This window comes from Larimichthys crocea, chromosome XVII (genome assembly GCF_000972845.2).
Source record: "Larimichthys crocea isolate SSNF chromosome XVII, L_crocea_2.0, whole genome shotgun sequence".
In the NCBI taxonomy this organism is placed as follows: domain Eukaryota; kingdom Metazoa; phylum Chordata; class Actinopteri; family Sciaenidae; genus Larimichthys; species Larimichthys crocea.
In genome coordinates, this window is record NC_040027.1 from 4,517,615 (window position 1) to 4,541,766 (window position 24,152).

At 41.2% G+C, this 24,152-nt stretch overlaps 1 protein-coding gene across 8 annotated transcripts in view; it reads right to left on the minus strand.

Moving 5' to 3' along the window:
• eps15l1a (epidermal growth factor receptor pathway substrate 15-like 1a) overlaps positions 1-23,811 on the minus strand; it is a 36,570-nt gene extending 12,759 nt beyond the window's left edge. For 2 of the 8 annotated variants that reach the window (XM_027290083.1, XM_027290089.1), the window contains exons 1-22: positions 23,633-23,811; positions 22,772-22,813; positions 22,576-22,665; positions 18,360-18,407; positions 17,667-17,762; positions 17,324-17,392; positions 16,737-16,862; positions 16,486-16,545; positions 15,437-15,679; positions 14,398-14,555; positions 14,055-14,211; positions 13,764-13,826; positions 12,838-12,923; positions 11,200-11,232; positions 9,096-9,168; positions 8,804-8,965; positions 8,393-8,590; positions 6,688-6,867; positions 4,275-4,380; positions 3,987-4,037; positions 1,991-2,127; positions 1,623-1,686 (exon numbers count right to left, since the gene is read on the minus strand). In XM_027290083.1, the coding sequence (XP_027145884.1) occupies positions 1,623-1,686; positions 1,991-2,127; positions 3,987-4,037; positions 4,275-4,380; positions 6,688-6,867; positions 8,393-8,590; positions 8,804-8,965; positions 9,096-9,168; positions 11,200-11,232; positions 12,838-12,923; positions 13,764-13,826; positions 14,055-14,211; positions 14,398-14,555; positions 15,437-15,679; positions 16,486-16,545; positions 16,737-16,862; positions 17,324-17,392; positions 17,667-17,762; positions 18,360-18,407; positions 22,576-22,665; positions 22,772-22,813; positions 23,633-23,740 (2,350 nt within the window). In that variant the 5' untranslated portion in view covers positions 23,741-23,811. The remainder of the gene's footprint in view (positions 1-1,622; positions 1,687-1,990; positions 2,128-3,986; positions 4,038-4,274; positions 4,381-6,687; positions 6,868-8,392; positions 8,591-8,803; positions 8,966-9,095; positions 9,169-11,199; positions 11,233-12,837; positions 12,924-13,763; positions 13,827-14,054; positions 14,212-14,397; positions 14,556-15,436; positions 15,680-16,485; positions 16,546-16,736; positions 16,863-17,323; positions 17,393-17,666; positions 17,763-18,359; positions 18,408-22,575; positions 22,666-22,771; positions 22,814-23,632) is intronic. The other 6 variants (XM_027290084.1, XM_027290085.1, XM_027290090.1 and 3 more) reach the window with 6 other exon arrangements.
• Positions 23,812-24,152: the final 341 nt, after the last annotated feature.

The window sequence follows — 24,152 nt, forward strand, 5'->3', positions numbered from 1 at the left end:
GTGTCGATTTAGATCTATGGTACGTCACTCACACACATAGAGGAGCACAAAAAATACAACTTGCAATACAAAATGCAATCCAATGCAACACTGCTTTAAACTTCAGTACAGATAGAGCACTGAATGATACAAAAACAATTTTAGTGTCTGAATCTAATTTCCCTGTTCATGACAACTGTACTGAGTCAGACTTTTTTTTAACTCACCTAATGAAATGATATTAAGGCTTAAAAGTTGCACATAACTAACAGCCCAGCAACTTTAAGTGACAGGTATGTGCTGTTACAGATGGCTTATTTGAGCACCTAGGCGTCATCTGATCCATCAATGATCCACGTCTTTGCCGACTTTTAGATAAGCCAGGAGGCAGAAGAGGCGGTACATGCAACATGGCGGCTGGCCCGTGCCACATATTTTGACCCTAAAAATGGTACTTTGGAAAACCTACAGGTGATGTCACAGACGTGCTGTCCATTCTTTATACGGTCATTGGGTAAAACCAAATCTATTCGTGAGTTTGGTGTGTTGGTTACTGTTTGTAATAAATTGGTTTGAGACGGTCTGTCCACCACTTTGGTCTAACAACAACTAGAGGGACAGCCATTAAAACTTTGTCTCGTCTTCCAGTTAATTATTCTTTGATCTTGTCTTGCAGAACAACCATGAGGTTATCATTTGTGGCTTTGAGTGAAATGTTAAAACCATTTTTAAAATTTAGTGCAATTTATGTCTCCCTCAGAATATATATACTACACTTTGTTCCATCATCAGATCAAAATGTTCTACTTTGGCTTATGACCAAAAACCTGAAAAACTAACATTACCATTACTTCAGCTGTGGTTTGTGTTCAGTGTTTATCAGCAAATGTTAGCATGGTAACATGGTATACTAAAATGGTGAGCAGAGTAAACATTAATCCTGCTAGACTTCAGCACACCTTGCTTTAGTATATATCAATGTTTCAAAGTATTAGTTGCAAAAAAATTCTATATATGGCTGTGACAGTGTGACTAATAGAGTCCAGAATCCATTTGTTACGATGTTACGTCTCTCTAAGCAATGCCAAACCAAACCAGAGCCAGTGTAAATGTTATGAAGCTCTATTTGAAGTAGTATTGACACTTGCAAATGTGACGCCTTTGTTGGTTTTAAAATGGTAACCTTAGCCTGAGCAAACAGTGGTCCCTGTGTGGTTACAGGCTTTGGCTCCTCCAATCACTGAGGCGTTCAGGCTGACCCACAGCGTGCATGTGTTTGTATGGACTACATTAATATCCTGGAGAAAATGAATGAGCTTTTCTTGTGTGAACAAACAGCTGATTGAAAAAGGTGCAGTGTGACTGACAGCAGACATGAATTCATCGAGGAGTTATGCCACCACAAAACCAACTTAACGATAGACAGACTGCAAAACACTGCAGAAGTGACAAACTGTTGTGACTCTGTGACTCGTTTTAGTGTCTGTGGGTGTATTCAGCCATCAATGTACGTACATTGATGAGAAAGACGGTTTAAAGGCAATAATGGACACTACTGACCAATTCTTTTCATTTCTGGATAAAAAATACTTGATGTTCACAGACACTGTAGATGTGGGGGAATAATAAATTATAATTCATACCTGGTCCTTTGGGTTTTGGGTTGCTTGATAAGAACGGGTCACTGCTTGTGAAGTGACTGGTTTGCTGCAGGAAGCACAAGAAAGAATACAAGGTTAACAGTAAAGTCTTTTTTAGAGGGACAGGGGATCTTTGGGGGAGCCAGCAGTTGAACTATGTATATTACCTAGAAGTGTTGTAGATCGTCTGAAAGGTGAAGACTCTGTGTTTCTGTATTAGAAATATTCAAATACCCTAGGCGAGAACCTTTTTTTGAATACATTTATGCTGCATGCAAAAGCTCCATGATTTATGCCCAAAGTCTGCTTCAGATGAGTAAAATGAAGTGTTAGTAAGTAAAATGAATGTTCTGTCAATCTTCAACAAGTACCTTTGAGGGTAATGTAGCACTTTTACTGAAGGGGTCTGGTGTGGAGAATGGATCTATCTTCGTGGTCTTCTTGAAGAAATCTTCTGAGGAAGCCTTGAACGGATCTGTCTCTTTGAACGGATCTCCTCCAAAAGGATCTGCAGCGGAATGATGGACAACTTCAGCTGTTTGTTCTCACTTCATTAACCAGGCAACAGATTGCTAAGCAAACAACAGATGCCAGATTTCCAAACAGAAGTTCCAATAGCCTTTACACATAATCAGCAGCAGGATCACTTTGTTAAGGTGTGAGCCAATAAGAAACAAAATGTGATGACGTGAAAACATTGATTGAAAACAGCACAAAAGCAACTTATCAAATGTTGAAACTGAGAAATTTGATTGTTTTGGGAAAATGATATGCCCGTTTTAAATTTGATGCCAGCAACATGTCTGGACAGGGTCATGTTTACCAGTCTCTATGTAGCAAACATCTAAGAAGTTGTCTTTGTGCCATTTAGAGTTCATTGTGTTTCAATGTTTTTTTGTTTTTTTTTTAGAAATCTGGTTGTTAAACTTAGTATTTTAGATGTTATGGGTCTGTTTTGTCAGGCAGTTGTTTTGGCTATTTTGTTTTTTTTACTATGAGTAGCCAGAGTAAAACATGTCTCACCAGAAACAACACAGAGAATAGAAACAGAGAATCAAGCATTTTCACCGCATATTGCTCACAGTGTATTTTGTCTGAGGCCTGAGTATGTCACACTATTGTTTGTATAGTTAATGAACAAGGGATATTTTCCTAAAAAATCTTGGTGATGAAGAAACTTGTGAATTAACTGACTTGGGCCATATTCAGACCAAATGTGACATTGGGGTGCAGGGCTGCGTGGCGGTGTGGAGGGTGTGGTGAACTTAACTGCAATGTAACAATCAGAAATGAACAGTTTGTTTCTCGCTACTGCCCCTTCTCAGTCATTTATTCTGTGTCACTCAGCCCCAGCTGTCTGGGAGCAGCACGGACTGCGAGCCAGACGCGGACATTGAAGCTGGGTAAACTAAATAAACAAAGTCAGGACACAAGTGGAAGAATGCTGAGTGAAAATGATGATTTTAATCACTGATCCGAATCTAGAAGAAGAGAACTGAAACTTCACAATATCAGTGAAGGGGGAAGTGTGACAGAAGTTGCACAGTTACACACAATGCTGACAAGGTACATGCCACTTCTGTGATGGGAACCAGTGAGCCGTACTGCAGCACACTTCACTGGAGGTTTTAGAGAACAAATAACTGATTTCAATTAAACAATAGCAGCATCATTATCATATCATAACACATAAGAATGGTTTGTGTGAATTCTATTCATCCCCTTTACATTCGCAAACCTGTGAGCCATTTCTGGGAGAACTCCTAATGAATATATTGGTTTTCAAAGGGCGGTCATTTATTTTGCCATCTTTAGCAAAAACACTGATATTTGGATTGTGCTGCACAGGTAATCTGAGAGCTGTGTACGGGCTTGTACAGTCTGTTCAATGAGTTTTTAGTGTAACAGTGCTGGCTATGGTGTGTGTGTGTACAGCTGATCCAAAAATGAGATGATTTTGGATATACTATTTAAACAATATTTCACTCACGTTTCATTTATTCAAGTCTCAGACTAACTGAATTCACTTGAAGAGAAAGCTGCCTTGTTATAAAAGCACAAAAATATATATAAATGTGAGGAGGGGGATAAACACTATGCATAAATGAAGACACATACTCTTATTGTATGTATGCACTAAAGCCTGTTCAAATGGCTGTAGTGGAAGTACAGCAGTCAACACTGTAACTGTTCCATCAATGTCTGACAGCATAATCACAACTCCTCTTTACGTCTTTACTTTGGCCCACAGAGTGGACAAGCTGCAGCAATGATACATGAGAAATGAAATATTGATTTTGTTCTGAATCTTGCCATGGTAATGCTGCTGTGACCAAGTCGTAAGGCTCCTTTCCCCCAAATAAATACCTGTGGACGCTGATGGCTGCTTTGCAAAAGGGTCATTTTGGAAAGGGTCTCCTACAGGAGAGGAATCCAGAAGAGAGGGAGGAGCAGGAGGAAAACAAACAGGAAGAGAGAGGGAAACACATAGGAGACAGTCAGAGAGCAACTCAAGCTAAAAACAATTATCAGAGCAGTAAACACAGTCGGAGAGGAGAGGAGAAGATGACAGTCAAGAAAAAGAAGAATAAATATCCTGAGGAAACAAGAGGAACACTAGAGGGAGACAATGAAAGTAAAGGGGGGAGTGATCACCTTTGAATGGATCTGTTTTGAAGGGGTCTTCAGAGTGGAAGGGGTCAGGGGGAAGCTCCTGAGGCTGGCTGTTGAACACAGATGGCTTCACTTTGAATGGATCCTCCTGTGGTCAGGGGAAAGACAACAGAAAACAGACAGACATTTTTTTCATTTACTGTATTTACAAGTTTTCAAATGGTTGTCCAGACACACACACACACACACACACGACAGAGAAAAAACAAATTTAAGATATTCCACACAAAGTTCTATTTAATAGCGCACCTTTTGGAAAAAATGATTAAAATCAATCACTTCCTATGACCATGAATGAATTTGTCCTGAGTCTCGCAGGACCATAGCGTCCCTCATATTGCGACGGATAGTGCGAGCTGACACTGTTGTACCCTGTGTCTACAGGTCTGCTTCAATTTGTTTGGAAGTTGATCAAGGTTCTTTATCCATTAGTTGAACATTTCTTCATTGCAATTTTAAATGTATGGAAATCAGCTACAGTGCCATAGGCAGTAATCGTCTTCACAGTGTTGCCCACAGTGGACACAGGAGCTTTAAGATCTCTGGAGATGGACTTGGTTGCTTTTCGACAGCTCTTGTTTCGTTTGTCCATGGTCAGTACAGACAAACCACACAAAGGGTGAGTCAACTTTTCTCCATTTTAACTAGTTGGCAAGTGTGATTTCTACATTGCCAGACATCAGCCATACAGTATGAAGACTATCTCCACCTCCACCGACTGGGCTCCGAACAGCTGATAGAAAAGATGGACACAACAACTAAATTTTAGGCCTAATTTGTAATAAATCACAACTGTGCTTTAATAATCAACTTAGCCACAAGAGCAGGAATCAACCTCAGGAGCAACTTTTTGTAACAATGTGTAGAGAGAGCAAACTTGCCCTGACCGAACACACCTACCCCCTTTAACCCAAGACTTTAAAAGCAGTGTGCCATTCTCTGAGAGCACGTTTCACTTCTTCACGTGCCTGACTCTGTGCTGGGCTCTACCTTGTTATGGTTCATTAGAAGATCTACACTGTGTTTCATCTGGAAGCCTGAGTCCGATCCTACCGCTGAGCCCAAGAACTGTTTGCCAGGTGGGACAGAGCCAGGGTTGTGTTAATGATGTTATTAGGAGTGAAGTGAATAGACACAGAGCAACATTTCAGGATTAAGTCAGAGCAGGGAAACTCTTAAACACTCCAAGTCTGCAGGGGACACGATGGAGAGTGGAGAGAAAAATAATAATCAGGGATTTAGATAGAGACGGTTCAAATGACAGAAATGATAGTGAAGGATTTGGCACACTGCAGTTTGCAAACTGCTGGTAATCTCTTGTCTGGAGGATAGCAGACCTGAGCAAAGAGGAGAGGAAGAAGAAACTACAAACAATAGAGAGAGAAGTGCAAATCTGTGATTACTGGACCAACTCAAAACTCTTAAACCTTTCAAGGACAATAACTTAAGAATGAGTCAATATTTCATGCTTTCAATACAGGTTTAAAGGTGCAGTGTGTAGGGTTTAGTGGAATCTAGCAGTTAGAGTAGGGGTGGGCGATATATCGAATATACTCGATATATCGCGGCTTGTTCTACGTGAGATGTATGAAATGACTATATCGCGACCATCGAGTACTTGTCACGTAAATGTTTTAAGCCGTCTGCATTTAATTCTCCGGAGTTTTGCCTGTCACTCACTCCTGGTGCTCCTCACAGCACGCAGCACACTTCCCCGCCCACCCAGAAAAATCCCCTGCGCGCATGCGTACTTTTTGTATCAAGTGAGGAGAGACGAGGCCCACTGGCCCACTCCAGAGGTGTACGCGCTGCGGTCACCGGAGCAGATAGCTGCCAGTCTAGTCAATGAATTTAACATTCATAGTGATTTACAGGAGAAATAAAAATATCGAGATATATATTGTGTATCGCGATATAGCTTTAAAATATCGAGATATTGGTTATAGGCCATATCGTGCAGCCCTAAGTTAGAGTACAACCAACTGAGTACTCTGCACCTCACCCTACACACTACAGTGCCCGTAAAATGTGCAAAAACACAAAAGTCCCTAGTTATATGTAGTGTTTAGTTTGTCTGTTCTCGGCCACTGTAAACATTCAACATGGTGTCCTCTGTGGAAGAGGACCAGTGGTGGTGTCTGTAGATAGAAAGGCTCATTCCTACATGTTACACGCTGTACCTTTAAGGTGAGTCTCTATGGGCTGTAGGGGCATCACCTGATTTTCTTCAAACACCACTGAAGAGAATGCATACATTCATGTACGTACGCCTGGAATTCACAAAATTTTTCATTTAAATACATTCTAACCTGTTGAAAAATGCAAGTGAGAGGCCCTTTCATCCAGGTTTCAAAAACGTCATCAATGACATTGGGAGGAAAATAGATATCCTGACCTGTGGTGCTCTCACCATGGCTGGGAATCCTCCGTTCTCTCTGTCGCTGAAGCCCTCGCTCATGTCGGCCAGGTTGGTCATGCTGCCTCCATGAGTCCCGTTCAAGGTGCTGTTGTACTGCTCAATGCTTTTAGACACTTCCTGTTGGCTGTCCTGAATCTGGGACAACTTACTACGAGCCTGCAGGATGCAAACACAGTTCAGTGAGAGTTCAGTCTGCTTCTTTCTTTACAAAGCTCCTTGTGGATGTCTTTGATTTAGGCAGCTTACTTCTGAACACCTGCTAGAGTTAAACGTACATAAACACACACTCACAAAACTGACAATGGCATTCACACCCCATTCACATCCACCAGCAGTGTTTACAGCATGAATACAGAAGAGTTGCAACAACTACACTGTGTATATAACATGTATATAAGAGTCGGGTAATGTATCTAGCCATGCAGATGAACTTGGTGTTGTCCAGGCTCGGTCAGATTTCTCCAACCCATACACACTGAAGCTGACTGCGATTTTGCTCATAGTGCTCACAGACTTGAACAATTACATTTATTTTTCCTATAAAAACAATCATTCATTTAATAGTAAGCTCAGAAAGACAAGCAAGGCTTACTTATAAATCTGTAAGTGAATCCTATTTCTTAGTTCTACTTTCTGTACCCAGCAACATGGCCAACCAAACCTCTTCACTAAAGTCAGAGTTTCAGTCCCTTCATTGCTCTGACGTTAGAAGCTCTCTTCACACAGCGGAGACATGATGATGTCTGTGAGTTTGGTAAATAAATCTGTGCGATGAACAGAAATGCACACAAAGCTACGTTGTGTTTAAAGATGTTATTTTGTTAATGTGCTATACAGCACAAATGATTTCATTATATGTTTGGGTTATTTTTGAATTATGTTTGGGTTATGTTTGAATTATGTTTGGGTTATGTTCGGGTTGTAGCCAACATGAATTTAAGCTGACCACAGCATCTGTTCTCAGCAAAAAAACTTTTTACAGCCTAGAGAATATCTGACACTCGTAGTAGATAGATTTCAGTATATATTAGTATATTTAAGGCATATCCTTCTAAAATAGGGACATACTTGCATTTAATAAGATAGGACATAGATTCAGACATATGATGTTTTTGGTATATGACACTGTCTGACCTCCTGGAGCAGCCCTGGGTGGCAGATCTTTAGTGAAGTTTTATGAATAATAAAAAGCTCCTGGAGGACTGTGTCATGAAAATCAACATGACTGTTCCTGGAAGCAGTAAGACTGGATATTATTACAGGTGAGCATGAGGAAATGATCAACTCTCCATGTGACCTTCTGACTGGAGGAGGGAGCAGTCGGTGAGCACAGAACAGCGCTGGGCAAAATGTAACCTCATCAGGGCTCAACGTTGAGGATGTTATGGAGAGAGAATGGAGAATACACTACACAGACATGTTGCATGAAGTCAAGCTGTGTGTGGAAGTTGAAGGTGGTTAAAGTGTTAAGTGTGTGTGAGATGAGCAGTTGGTTGGAAACAGATGACACACCACAGCAGCTGATGCACACTCACACAGCTAAATGTTGTGTTGCAGTTTCTCTAGTGCTACAGGAGGACCAACACCATCTTTAGCGGTGATAAGTCATAGATTTTACAGTACAATGGTGCCCCCTGTTGACGCTTTTCAGACATACATGCACACACACCCTGTTTCCTACCTGATTGATCTCATCCTGTGTGGCCTTCAGAGACTTGATGATGGTCTCCAGTTGGATCTTGCCAGCAGCCAGGCTCTGCTCCAGCTGGTTCTCCTCCTGCTGTAGCCGGCCCAGGTCGGCCTTTGCCCGGGTCAGCTCTTCCTCCTGGCTCTGCAGGTCTGTCTCCTGGGAGTGGATCTGACTCTGGAGGGTTGAGATCTAGAGACGGAGGAAGACGAAGCCATGAGGAAGTTGAAATTTCTATCTGGTCATATACTCCCTTGGTAATGGTGGCATTTATTCTAAGAGCAAAACAAGCCCTGATTCTAAAACCAACAGTATTAAAAAGAACACCTGATACATTTAATGGATGACTTCTACATCATTTATGATTCTGTGGCCACATCTAACAGTTCATCCTCTCTTCCTCACCATCTGAGACTCTTCCTGGCACTTCATCCGCACTTCATTCAGCATGTCCTCTAATTTGTGTTTCTGTTGGTCCATCTCCTCCAGGCGGTCCTGGGCGTCTTGTTTCTGAGCCTCCAGCTCCTGCAGACTGGCTGTCTCTCTGTCCAGGTCGTTCTGCATCTCCTGTGGTCGGATAAAGCCAAGCTGTTTAGTGCATTGAACACACACTGCATCCCCTGGCCCTCAATAAAAAATAACAGACATGATGGTTTTAATAATCTTTGTGATCAAGTGTAATGATTAAAGTCCTCACCTGCACCTCTGCACTCTTATGTCTGATGGCCTCCTCCGTCTCCCTGATGTCCTGCTCAAGAGTGTACTTCTCCCTGTCACACGCACAAAAACATGCACACAAACACATACACAATCACTGTTAAAATAACAGAAAAACAATCAGATGTCAAACCAACACCAACTTCCTGCTGTGAACACACATCAACACATCAGAGGAACAACACACTGGACTGGAATTCTATCAAATCCACAATGTCACTGATCAGTTTTATGGGAATAAGATATCATGCTGTGATAACAAGTGGACCGGATGGTTCACACGTGTATTCTCTGGGGTCTTTTTAAACAAACAGAGCCAACAAATAGGTTTTGACCACCAGACAGACAGCAACTGCAAGCATCACTCCATTAAGAAGCTCCTACTAAACCCTGAAGCTAACAGCAGCAGCAGGAGTCAGTGAAACCTCATTCCTCACAGAGCTCACTCTTCACAGTCATCTCGATATGAGACCATGAGGAAATTTACATTGATAATGATTATAAACCGTTGATGCTTTTTCTCTATATTGATAGATTCTTTTACTTTTTGAAACACAGCCATCTCCTACTATAAAGCATTGTTTGAGCTTACAGTTGAAGAAAGTGACTGTTAGAGCAGATTTCTTCTGGAAAGAACTGAGCGGCATGAGAGTGACTTCTGCCTCTCTGCATTGCTGCCTGTTTACGTCAACAAAAAGTGCAACAAAAGGGAGAATATGATCAATTTATCAAACAGATGAAGAACAAGCAGAACACAAACTTCAGCCTCTGTGCTCACAGTAACTTTCTGTCTGCCTTCATCCACATTTCATTAGTTTTACAGCCATACAGAGCACACTCTATGTGAACTCATGTTACCCTCCAATAAGGTAACATAAAGTTATATATGGTTATAATATATGTGATTATATGAAAGTGTTTAGATACCTTAAATTCAGGTGATCAGGAAAATATGCTGAAACAACAAATCTTTCCATCAGCTGAACAGGTTCCATCCATCAGTTATTCTATATTCTTTTATCGCAATATATAATAAGGTTAACTAATTTCATGTCATATTCATTTATTTTAAATCAAGCCGTGTTTACAGTTAAACGTTTCTACTTTTTCTGTTAAACTATGTTCAAAGATTTAACCAACCCCTGGTTTCTTTACGCTTCAGTCATTATCAGAATACTAATAGCAGCATTATCCAATTATATCTGATTGTGATAAATATCATTGTCGATCAATACGGGAAACATTATTGTAAGGAGGTTTTTTTGTTGTATCGTCCAGCCTTAGTCTGAAGCATTGCAATCTTGAAGCAGCCGAAAGCGACCGCACCATTGATCTACAAAAAGCTGATCTGAAATCCATGTTAAAGTATTTTCCTGCTGTTTACAGACGTTACTCAGACACAGTACACTACATAGGCAGGGCTGTATTTTTTTTATATTTGACTTTTACCAACATGATGCAGCAGGAAAATATGGTGCACATAATGAATCCTGCAGTAATGTCATTCAGGTGAATCTATCCAGGATGAAACATCAGTAAATGTTCTGGTTGCTTTTCAAAGCGTGTGCACAACTGCGTATCGCATTCTTTCCCCAAACACACCTATGATTAATGAAAAGACTAAATACGACTGCTCTGCCTAGATTACACTTTGTTTAACAAGTCGAAATAAACACACACCCCTAAATGTACTCGGACCATGCATTTATGTAATAATGAATTTGTTGTTGCAGACTGCTGAAGCCTCATATAGCTTCAGATAATATTATGTATGCATTGACTGTGGATTATGTCTCCAACACTTCCCGCTTTGTGAACTTCAGGGCCAGTTTGAAAAGGAGGAATGATTACAGCAGATGAAATCTGTTTCAGTGTTAATATCAGAAGTGGCATCAGAAAAGTCAGAACCTGACTATTGTTTGAAGTTTGAAAAATAGTGAAGCTATCCCCATCAGGTGATAAAATTAGATCATTTCATCAATGAAGCCTAAAAAAAGTAGCAGGCAGGAGCATTGTTCATCTGTGTGCCACAGTAGATTTTGCAGAATGCCAGTCCATACATATTCAGTAGCTGGTGTGTTTACCTGAGAGTATTCCACTGGGTAAAGGCAAGAGTGCTGACGCAGCATGGAGAACAGTGGTGAACAAACAAAAATTTGATAAAATACACACATCAAAGGAAGAGTGGACGGCTGGCTGGCTGAATGGATGGAAGAAGGATGGATGCAGTAAAATAAGACAAAGCCAAGGTGAATGTTAAAGCTTGTTTCCTTTTTAAGTGTGCATTTTATCACAGAAGAACACACTCCACACAGAGCGGACTGTATGTAGGGTTAACTGTAAGCTGCTGTCTAAAGCTCTGCGGCTGTGTCAACGTTATTCTGTAAAGGACATTCCTTTAATCCATGCACCAATGATCAGCAGGTGTAACAGACACTGAGGGTCAGTGTCAGTCACACACTCATGTAAGTGATGCATTAAGACTGGCTTGTGCTAATACATAGCTCAGCTAAGCCCGAATGCACAACAATACAGTCAAATCAAATGACAGAAAGCATTCAATATATCATATTATATCTGATGGGATGTTTAAGGATGGAATGTATTTCTCAAAATCATCCTATTTTGACAATGTCATAAGCCTCATTTCCAGTGCACAGTTTAAAAAAATATATAATAAAAAAAAAAAATAAAAAAAACAGTTCCAGGTGAGTCAAGCTGTACCATGCGGTGGAAATGAGGAAATATGCTGTTTTATTATCATCAGTCTGGGCGAGAAAGATAGATTTTCATATAATTGCATGTTATGTCAAGTAGCTTATGCAGAAAAACAACACATTTGTTCATATTAAGGCTAAATCAAATATCTTCAGTTGTACAACCAGCTCACAGGTACATTACTGCCAACAAGTGGACTGCTGTGGCATGACAGGCTGTTCTGAGTTGTGAGACACACTGAAGACTGTGTACATCACATGTGGGTTAGGTGCACTGTGTGCTGGCATTTTTCAGAAGTGGGATATACTTTCATACTAGCGTAGTGCAGAACAGGAGGGTTGTGAGGTTTATGAATTGGGCTGTTTCTGTTAAAGGTTTCGTGGATGCAACATACAAGGGGCATTTTTTTGTTTAACATAACATTGTAACAAAATGATAGTGAATTTAAAATTGTGGCATGTTATAACAGTACTAAAAGTATTTTTAACTTTTTTGAATTGTGCTTTTTAAATGTGCAATATTTCATTTTTAATGCAGATACATTTTAGTTTTTAAATTTGACTTGGCCAAAGACAAAAATCAGGATCATATTAGTCAAGACATGGTGTGATCTGTGTCTTATTATCGCTACAGAAAGTAATAAAAGACTGTATGTGGGTGATGGCAATGGATTAGTGAGGGAGCTAATGCTGTTAGTTAAATGAGGACGTATTGACTGACAGATCTGGCAAAACTAAAAGAACTCTGACACAGGACATCACCGAGCACATTCATCACAGAGTGTTAACCAGCGGGGAAACTAAGCTGCTAAACTCAAAGCTGCATCTTGTAAATGTTCATTATTATTACTTATAAGAAACATTTGCGAATGGCTACATTGTGCCCACTGTTGTTACTGCATTACGTTTAGACTAACTGTGCTGAAAATTAAAGCTGTACTCGAAGACATACTGGTATGAAAGTCTGATGCTTAAAAATGATTGTTTTCTGTAGAGCTTTTTTACCTCTGTAACTGGGCTATCTCCTGGCTGATGTCATCCAGTTCCTTAATGCCAGTGAACTCCCCTGAACCAACTGAACTGGAGCTGTCCTGTAGAGAGGGAAAGAGAGAGAAAGAGAGAGAGAGGGAGGAGGAGAGGAAGACAAAAAAGACAACAGGTTGGCAAAGTAACCTTTATTTGTTGAAGAGAGTGGGATGATGAAATGGTACCCAACTGAGCCATGTCAGACCGGGCCAAAGGAAGGAGGAAGAGGAAAAGACAGGATAGGAAAGAAACCAGCTCAATAAAAGGAGCAGCAAAGAGGTTGAGTCAGTAGGTGAGGGCTGGGTCAGTCACCAAAATGTGGGGAGGGTCTGCACCGCTGACAAACTGCCAAGGAGAGCAAAGATTCAGGATTTTGTAACTGAACTGAGTGTGTGGAGACGTTTGTTGAGACCATCGCTGTTGATCTAATTTATTAAACTTTATGGAGCCACAAATAACTGCTGTCATAAGACCGCAGCTGCTTCATCAAAATAAAAAATACTCATTAAAAGACTCCTGATCCTGCTAAAAGCGATCTTGAATCTTCCCTCCATCACCAGACACTTGACAGGGTGAGGTAACTTCACTGCACTCAATTGGAATATAGAGAAATGTCTTGCAAATGCTTCCCAGCAATCAGCCTGACCGGCCCTGCACAGAAAGCATTTATAGGTTCATAACCTGCAGGTCCATGTTACCTACCCACAACTTGAACATTAACACCTGAGAGAGGAGGGAAGAGGGGAAAGGTAGAAACATCAGCAGTAGATCTACCTCTCTATGTCTATGCAGGTTACATTTTCAAGTTCTCTTCCACCGAATAAGTAGATGTGGCAGATTGGGGACAAGAAAGAGGATGTATAGCAAAGCAGAGGAGAGAAGGGAAGGGAAAATAATTAACTCACCCGTCTCATCTCAGATAGAGCAGCCATCTCTGATCCCACTGGGGTCATGTATCCTGACATACTCTGTAGTCAAATAGAAATAATGTAGTTACTGACAATGAGTTACAACCCCATCTCACGTCAAAGGAGATGTTTGTTTTCTAAAACGTCTTGTGCTTTTTCTCTATTATTTAATATTATATAGCATTATGCCATGCTTTAGACGTGAACATGAGGAGCTTGGGATCGAAGTCCCGTCTCACTCAGCTCTTGTAAGCATGCATTGTGTGTATGTGTGTGTGTGGGACCTACTGGTACAGGAGTGCCTCTCTCAGAGGGCGGGAGCATGTCAGCAGTCAGGGCCTGTGGAGGGTCGATACCCTTGCTGACTTTCTGCTGGATGAGATGCATGGCGAGGGCAAACTGCTCCCTGGTCAGCTTACCTATCTGCCTCGTGTCTGCCAGAGCCCTGTGGGGGAAGAGCAGACAGTCAACGAGGACACAATTATACTGAGCAGACTGAACACACTGTTGAGCAGAACAGGGCGAGCACAAATCAAGACAAGAGGACGGAGAAACTGCTGAATCGGCTCGTCAGGAAGACTTTTCACTCTCATTAAATGTCAAACATAAAAAAACGAGTGGAAGTTCCTACCATATATGGGCAAGGACATTCTGAGAGAGTCCAGACTGCATGAAGATGTCCTTTACTTCGTGTCCGCTGACAAATCCGTCCATGTCAGCGTCAGTTTTCAGAAAGATGTCGTCATAGCGACCACGGTCTGACACTGGCACCACCCAGGTCACCGAATGCTGAAACAGAAAGAGGTGCACATATTGGAACTTTCTGTATTTCTGACTCACAACAACCAGTCAAAGGTTTGGACACAGCTTCTCATTCAGTGGTTTTTATTTATTTTAATTTTTCATCAATGTAGATGAATTATGTGGTAATCCAAAAAGTGTAAACAATAGGCTTCACAAGGTAGAAGGTTGAAGACGTTTCTATATATACACTGAGCACTGACTGCTTTTGGAAACTCATCCCAAACTGTCTCTATTGGGTTTTGGCAAAGTCATCTGATGCAGTACTCTCCTTCTTGGTCCAATAGCCCTTACAGACTCATCACACCACAGTCCAGATTTCCACTGGTCCTTGCCCAACAATTCTCTTTTTCTTCTTGTTGGCCTCTCTCAGTCGTGGTTTCTAATTCGACTGTGAAAGTCTGATTTACACAGTCTCCTCTGAACAAAGATGAGATGTGTCTGCTACTTGAACTCAACATGAAATATGTATGTGGACTCTAAACTGATGGTACACCTGCACAAAGTGTATTCATCCCACAGTAAACCAAAAATCAAAAACACACAACTGAGTCAGTACCAGGAAGACACAACCCACATCAGTTTCTCTTTGAGGGTTTCCAGAATATTTTCTATTGCCTCTGGTGTTCACTCACAGCTCTGTGCACTGTTTGAGACTGCTTTAATGGAACACAGTAGAATATTTTGATAGCTGGCGCACAAAAAAGGAAACAAGGAAACAAATATAGGATAAAAATCAATACTGAACCATCACACGTTCCTCTAAGTAAAACATTATTTTGCTCAAATACACTTTCTAGTGTTTACTGATAAAGGTGTCTGTACATGTGTGTACTGTATATCAGCGCAGTCAATATAGTGTGTATTACCTGTCCAGACTTGAGTGTGTGTTTGGGCGACAGGCTGCCGGTGCTGTTGAGTGAGTTCATGCTGCCGTGGGAGGGCGTGGAGCGCAGCGAGTCTTTCGGTGGTGGAGGGCTTGCAGGCAGGCCGGGCACAGAGGTGGCCACTGAGCCCAGACTCTTCTTTCTCTTTGACGGAGGGATGAGGGAAGAGGGGAGGAGTGCAGGAACGGGCTCCTTCTCCAGGGCCCGGTACACGAGGTGCATGGCCTGGGGGAGCACATTGCACTATTAATACCTTCTTACTGGCTGCAGGTATAGCTTTCATACAGAATGGAGAAGAGACGTTATCTAAGGCTTTGTGTGGACTGCAAGCAAATCAGATTTGTTCCTCGAAACAGATCGAATTTGTGTGTCCAGACATCACCAACCTATTTGCGTGGGTTGCTGTGGTAACAATACAGCTGCCAGTAACTAAATACACTGTAGATGTGGCTTTCCAACATGAAAGCAGCTTTGTCTTACAGAAAACTCCCCCAAAATGACAGCAGAGAATTGATTTCAGCGTCAATCCACAGGCTGATGTTCTCTGTGTTGTCCTTCATGCTGCTCTGCTCGTAGCAGCACGAGTCTCAGCCACGAGATGTACTTCCGTTGATCTGGATTTGACATTGTTGTTGTGTTGTGAGTCAAAAGACACTTTCACATCCGATATGAGCATCCAGACGCATTTTAGAAATCAGATTAGAGCCGCATTTCAAACCACCTCCGAATGGAGCTTGGTCATAAGGACTTCAATCTGAATACAGACTGAACATGAAAACAACAGACTGTTGGTGCCAGATGATCTCAGAAACTGCTGATCTCCTGGGATCAGTCTCTAGAATTGACAGAAAATGGTGTGAAAAATAAAGAACGTCTAGTTTATTTCTGTGGATAGCCACCACAGTCACTAGACCTCAATCCAACAGAGCACCTTTGGCATGTGATGGAATGTTTTGCCCAACAATATGGCCACTCAATGTATATTTATGCAAGTATCCACATACGCATACAGTGAAGCAGATCACACTCACCACTGCAAACTCATCTTTGTCCAGATGGCCATCTTTATCTATGTCACTCAGGTCCCAAACCTAACAACAGGAAACACCATGAGTTACTAAATTATTACACATGAACAATCATTCCACTAGCGATCATGACATTCGTGCTACGTTCATGTTTGTTGGAACACGTTCTTGAGAGTAGTAGTTTAATCTTCAGTCGTGGAACCAACAAGGATTATTTAAGACCTATATGCGGAAGCATCATTTGAAGTCAGTACCTTCCCAAGGACATCCAGAGGTAGCTTAGAGTTGATTAGGACTGGTTTGACCTTCTCTCCTGACAGCAGGCCATTGACTGGAACCAAACTTTCAAAGATCCCATCAAATTTACTCTTCTCTTCGGGCTACAAAAGGAAAAACACACGCTAGTTATCTAAAAAGCCTCATCTGTGGATGTTTGGTTGTCTTTTCACTGAGCTCATGCATATTCACAAACAGAATGTTTTACTCAGCAGCAACATTAGAGCCCAGACGATGGCAGATGCCAGTGACGGCTCGGTGGTTTGATGTAAGTGGGACATCGTAAAAGTCAACCTGTCAGTGCCCTCTGCTGGACTAATACCAATACAGCTGTGAGAAACTGAAGTGATGTATCAGTAAAGCTCTGTGCATCATCTCGGTTTATCAATATGTTGCCATCAAACTCTGACAAAGAAGAGTACACGTGTTTGGATTTCAATAAATAATAGATATTTATGATTGGTGGTTAAGTCTTTTTCTTTCTAGGTCAGTGAGAAACACTGTTTCATTCTACTGTGTGTGTGTGTGTGTGTGTGTGTGTGTGTGTGTGTGTGTTTAAACACACCCTGACAGCCCAGTGTAATTCGCCGGGAGCAGAAGCTGTGCTGCTTAGAGACGGACTGCTGGTGTCCTTCTGAAATCAGAACAGAACAAAGATGGCTGTCACAGCGATGTCATATGATCCATTCAGTGGATTAAAAAAACATCTTCTCACACTTAGCTGTTGAGCTTTTGATACGAGGCTTAATAACATGTTTACTTAATAAATAATGATGATTCTAATAATAATTAGAATGTCCGTAAACATGTCCGCAGGTTTAATGCCATATAAATGTCTATATACAGAAATAAATGTCTTTATACAAAGAACATGTGGATTTGATCTTTAATGATGAAGTGTCACTCACAAACTTGGGGGGAGGTACTGTTAGGTTGAGGCTGGACAGACTGACTTCCTGACCACTCTGAGCACAGGCCACCAGCCGCAGTGCTACGTAAAACCCCTGAGAGAGAAAACACACAAGGTTACCCATAAAGCCTTGCTGCGGTGTTCACACACACACACACACACACACACACACACACACACACAAAATCAATGAGGCCACTCCATGCAAATACATGAATGGACACCAATTTGTTGGACCGGGTAAGTGCTGATAATATGTGTCTGTTACCTGATCCCAGATATTGAATTAAAACTATTATTTAAACTATGAATAAAGTTAAAGCTGATTGATCCGAACTCAATTCAGAAACAATTGTTTGCACCTGAATTCAGACTTTATTTCTGGGCTATTCCCTTTTGTTATTTATTGCATTAGGGACATATAAATCATAAAACATAGAACACTATCTATACAGAAGAAAAAAAAAAAGATAGTGTCTGTCTTTGTCTACAGAACTTATTATATTTATAACAATATTTGATATGCCACATGCTAGCATTAGGTCATTTTGAGGCACGTTATTACATCAGTTGTACACTACAGTTTCACTTTGGCATCATTTGTCATTAAGTATCTTTTAGCAAGTGAAAACAGTTGTAATGGAACAACTGTGCGTCCACTGCGGTTCTTGAGAAGTGATGTGTTCCCTACCTGTTTGTCCAGGTAGCCTTTGCCATCAGGATCGGCCAAATCCCAGATCTGAAACACAAGACGCAAAACACACAGCATTAAAAACACAGAGAAATCCAAAATAGAGTTAGTAAAGTTAGAATCTGTGCTAATCATATATTTATCACTGCACTGATCCATCGTCACGAAATGTCATTGTATTGTATTTATATAGCAAAATGCCTTCTATGCCTTTTCTCTTCCTGTAAAACACAAGTTCAATTTGATGACTTCTCTTGAATTCAGGTGAGGTTTTATAATCGAATGTTATTCAGGGGGGACAAGCTAATTGCACATATATAAAACGCCCTCAGGAGAACTGTTGGTGTGAAGTGTGTGACATGGCTTAAAGCCACACTTATGAAGAAGCTGTAGTTTTATTTTGCATATTCATGTAAGAACCGTACATCTTTAAAATCAGATATTTTCATTCAGAATAATATTATACTTCTTCATATATTTTATATTGTACATGTTTGTTTTTTATGTCCTAGTCTTTACAGCACTTGTTTCTTTACTTGTCTTTATTCTTCATGTTAACTGTTATGCACCATCCTCACATTACACACATTTCTGTACAGAAGCAGCTGTTGCTGTTGAGTAGCAGAGAAAAACAGAAAACAGACATCACTACACTGATGTTTGTTATTTCTTCCTGTTGCTTTCCTTTTAGATGAATCTTCTTTGTAAAGCACTTGCAGCCTGAATGTGTCTGTCAGTTGAAACAACAAAGATTACTCTCTCCATCATCTCGTGATTAAACTGTGCGGATGTGGTTCAGCTCAGGTGACATTGACTGTTCATCATATGTTCAATTCTCAGTAATTAATCAGAGCAGTACATCAGAATATGGGGGGGCACATTGTATTCAGTCAGGATTTTCTGCACATGGTGTTAAATAAGAACAAATCATGTGCAAACAATGCATGAGACTGCACTGCACAGCAAGTTATCTAACTTTAAAAAAAAAAGGTTACGGTTACGGTTAAGATGAACGCATGAAGGTCAGGAAGGACATCAGAATAACAGAATAAGGACTAAGACAAGTTTTTGCTGCAAAGATTTGTACATTAGCAGAATTGTAGCAAAGCAGTGTTTATTATTTTAATGTGAAAGGGCAAGAAAAATATTTTCTCCCTAAAAATCAATGAATAATCTTAATACTGGTTATTAAAAGTATCGTGATTATCACTGTTGCCATAATCATGCTGCCCTCCATCAATCAGCTGACTACATTCGGTAGAGCAGGTGTGTTTACGTGCAGGTTACAGTCAGCTGTCGGAGTTAACCTCATTTCTTCAATCTAAAAAAGAAACCTGGTTATTTTTCTCCTCCATGTAAACAGCCACAGAACACAAACAGCCGCCTGCTCCTTCTAAACAGTCAGTGAACCTACCTGCTATCACCAAGGCTATATAAATCTGACCACAACTTTACATAGACATGTTTATTCACTGTAAAAATGTAACTTTAATGTCCAGACAACGCCTGGAAACAATGTCACTGTGGCTGTGTGAGCTTCTCTCCAGAGCGATGGCAGCAGCAGCAGTTAGTGCTTCAAGCTGTCACAAATCAAGACACGTGATTGGATAGATTTCATAACTAGCCTAGGACGCTTTGTCCAGTTTGTCCAAAAACAACAGAAAACAAATCAGCAGCTGAAAAATGGAGAGGTCAGTGTGCTCTGAACAAAGTGCTCCGATTATATGACAGCATGTGGAAGTGACGGAGAAATACAGTGTGGGGAGCTCGCCCACAACACACGAGTAACATCTATGACCTCTTTCACATACACGATCAACCAGGTGTGAAAGAGTCTGAACCTGTTTACATTCAAACTGTTTCTGACAACTGTGCAACATCAGTGTCACATCAGTTTTAGGAGCTAACCATTCATACACATTCACACACTGACGGTGCAGCCTTTCGGGAGCAATTTGGGGTTCAGTATCTTGCCCAAAGACACTTAGACATGCAGACTGGAGGAGCCAGGGATCGAACCCAACTCACCGCCTTGTTATTTACACTCAAACATTCACCCGTACTCCATGTTTTATCTGTCCTGCTGATTCAGTTTGGTATGACCACCACCAACTGTCTCGTGTCTGTTTCTGAGGAAGTACATGATCCAGTTGCAGGGTGTGATACTCAGACTCAGAGTGCTAAGTTTGTCAGTTGATCAGCTTCATGGGGGGAAATAGTTTTGAATGCTGAGCTGGAATCAGCAAACAGCATTCTGATGTAGGTGTAAACCACTTCCTGGGAGGAAAGAAGGCCACACAGGCTAAAAAAAATAAAAAAATCCTATTTACTAACGAATCTATGTTTAAGAATTATGGCAGTAACAGAAGGGGGTATGTGAGGAGACGACAGGAGACATCCTGACAAAGGAGAAGTAGCACTTCACTCTTCAGAGACATGTTTCACCCTTTGGTTCGGATCTTTGTGGAGAAGGATTCATACTGCAGCAGGATAATGATCCCAAACACACCTTGAACCTTTGCAAGAACTACTTAAAGACCAGAGAAGACCAAAGAGTCCTGACTGTCATGGACGTTCCTCCACAGTCACCTGACCTGAACCGCACTGAACATTTATGTGGACACTTGACGTGTACATGACATCACAAGAAGCTCTTTGGAACATTTTCAAATCATGCCAGATAACCGTGGTCATCAAGTGTCATGCAAACCTGTGGTGTCCACCTCGTCAGAGCATAACAGGGATAACCCAAAGATTAATATATTCTGAAATTCATTCTTCAGAGTTTTAACTTTTCACTCAAAGTGTTAAGCTCACATCATCGTCAGTGATGAAACAAATTCCAACAATAATGTCGTAAAGTTTGAAGGAGCTTCTGGCCTGCAGCTGTGCGTGCAGCCATCATCATGACTGTATACCACTGCAGATGTGAAAAAGGTTGTTTAAAGCCGTGCGTGGTTTCAGACGGAGCTGCACAGAATCTGATAAATGTCCTCGAGTGATGTCAGCACTGCCTGGAGCTGAAGACAACAAAAGGGCTGTGCAACGTGACAACATACATTGTGTAATGATAGAAAAATATCTATTGTTTCATATTATCCTCTCACAAATCACACAACAGGAGCTCACATCTAAAAGGTGGGCTACTTCTGTCACACGGACATGGCTTGCGTATAAAAAGTCTGACCAGAAACCTGTTATGTTACTTTGCAAATTACACTGCAGGCCGGTAACCACAACAGAATCAAACACCACTAACCTCTTTTACCACCTACACAGGAATCAGGTGAGACAGTGCAGAGAGAGTCTGCAGATGAGATGCCAGAAAATTACCATCCAGCGCTCAAAACAAACCCCAGAACTCAGACGTTACGAGAAGCTTCTGGCCAGAGCACACCATACTGCACATAATCACTAAGAGGGAAGGAGATAACTACGGCTGTTGTAACTGCAGAGACTGACGCAAGTGCAAAATGTAATAAAAAAACAAAACAAAAAAAAGGCCTTTTATTTGTCATTTTATAGAAACTATTTAAGATAAGCTATAATATATTGTCTCCTTGTCTGACCCCTTCCTCTAACATCATAAAAAATGTGTACACTTTTATGTGCGGCTGGCTATAATTAAGTATATCATACTAATTAGATTGATTACAAGATGATTACTCATCAGAGTCTTGGTTAAAGAATGTCCTTGGAGAAATTTAAAGCTAATTCATTTATATTGTAACAGGCAAACAAGTTGGAACCACACAACGGTGATACAATATACGTAAAATGGCAAGTGGTTGCCCGTTTACACTTCCAACAAACAAGGAACAACATTACTAATTCACACGAGTCATGTTTGTGGCCACCCAATGAATGGAAGTCCAATGTTTCTCTCCTTTAAGTCTCGAGTTTCTGACTCTTTCCGCAGGAAGAAAATCTAAAACCAAAACAATGAGCTGAAAGAAGCTAAAAGGCTCTTTGTAGAGCTAATGGCCTAAGTACACATTAGTGTACTGATGATGAGCTCTAATTGATAATCTCACTGTTCACTCTTTCGGACGACAAAGCTGACGGCAGACACAGGCTGACATAACCAGAGGTCAGGCTTTCAGTCCACTTCATAACTGCAGCCATCATCATCATCATCTGTATGACAAACACACACCTCTCCATCTCTGTGTGAGCAACACTGACATCATCATCACTGCACAAGAAACAAACTTACCTTTCCCAACGTGATGTCAGGGAGTCCAGACTTTTTCAAGAACAAAGCAGCTTCTGTTGGCCCCACTCTCCCCATATTCCCCGGATCCACCTTGGAGCAAACGCACATGTCACAGTCTGAGTGCATTGTGGCATATATATATGTTTTTGTAGAAATTAGGCTTAAAGTTCGGAAGCATATTGGCTCATCATCTTACCTGTCTGTACAGGTTCTCATATACAGGGTTCCCACTTGACAACTATGGCAGAGAGAGAGAGAGTATTATTGCACTATAACGTGAGCTTCATTCAGCTACAACACCCCCATAATATGTGAGCATATTCATATTTTAGGTTAAACTTAAAAAAGGTACCAGGCTAAGTCAGTTCAACCAGCTAAAATAAGCCCTGCTTCACAGTCAATAACACAGATATCACAGACTAACTGTGTGAACATATTACGTATACTGTTCCGTGAACGCATCAGGGAGAGACTGTCGCTGCCGTGGCTTCTCATCAGTCTTAATATTTACCTGGTCCTCAGTGAACGTTAGGACTAATGAGACAACTCACATCAGCATCACTAGTCAAACCTTAGCCCAGGTTAGCCCAGGTTAGCCCGGGTTAGCGCACTGTAGCCCGGGCATGTTATCTCCATCCTCACACCAACTACTGAGCATCAAGCTAGGCTAGCTACGGTCTGCTAGCTCCAGGACTGAACGTAAAGATCGTTTGTGCTGCTTTCATGCACATGCGTGCGCAGGCCAGCTCTCCCCCAGCCGTGTGCACCGCATCCATGCTGGCTTATTATATTTAAATGTGTAATTGAGAAGTTAACCGCATTATATGTCGTATGTAAATAGCTACACGGCTAGCTAATGCCAGCCCGCTACCTAACGGTACAGCCACAGGCCTTATTCGACCAGCTGGCTCCCTGAATGTGGAGCTGAATTTCAAAGCGAGCTCACGTTTCGTTTCAAAGTCAAATGAACACGCACTGTCATGAACGAGGCATGCCGTGTGCCAATAATTGTCTTAGCCTCAAGCTAAAATGTGTCTTTAAATTGCTGCATCTTTACCTGGGTGAGAGATGTGAGAGCTGCCATCTTCCCTGTTGCTGCGGGAACGCACCCACCCTCCCTCTCCAAGGCAACACTCCCCTTAGCGGACAAACCCGTGCCTCGCATCCCGGGAGCAGCACAGCGCCGTCCAAGCCTCTGTGAGAGAGCTGCTCATTTTGGATTGCCAAAGGAATATTAGCTGTCAGTGTCATAGTCAAAGAGAAAAACTGCAACTGCACTAATTCGGCTTACTTTTTTTTTTTTTTTTTTTTTTTTTTTTTTTTTTTACAAACAAACACCTAAACTACCTCATATTTCATATTGTTGTTGCATTTCATGTCCCCAGTCTGTACAATTCCAAATCCTGATGTTTGTAACAAGCTGTAGACTGTTTTATTATTGTTATTGTTTTATTTATTATTTATTTATTCTACAGTTCCAAGTCATCATTATGTAATTATGACTATCTGCACTCCATTTATCACCGGTCAAAATGTTCATTTGTTGATGTAAACAAATGATTTCTCACTAGTGGAAA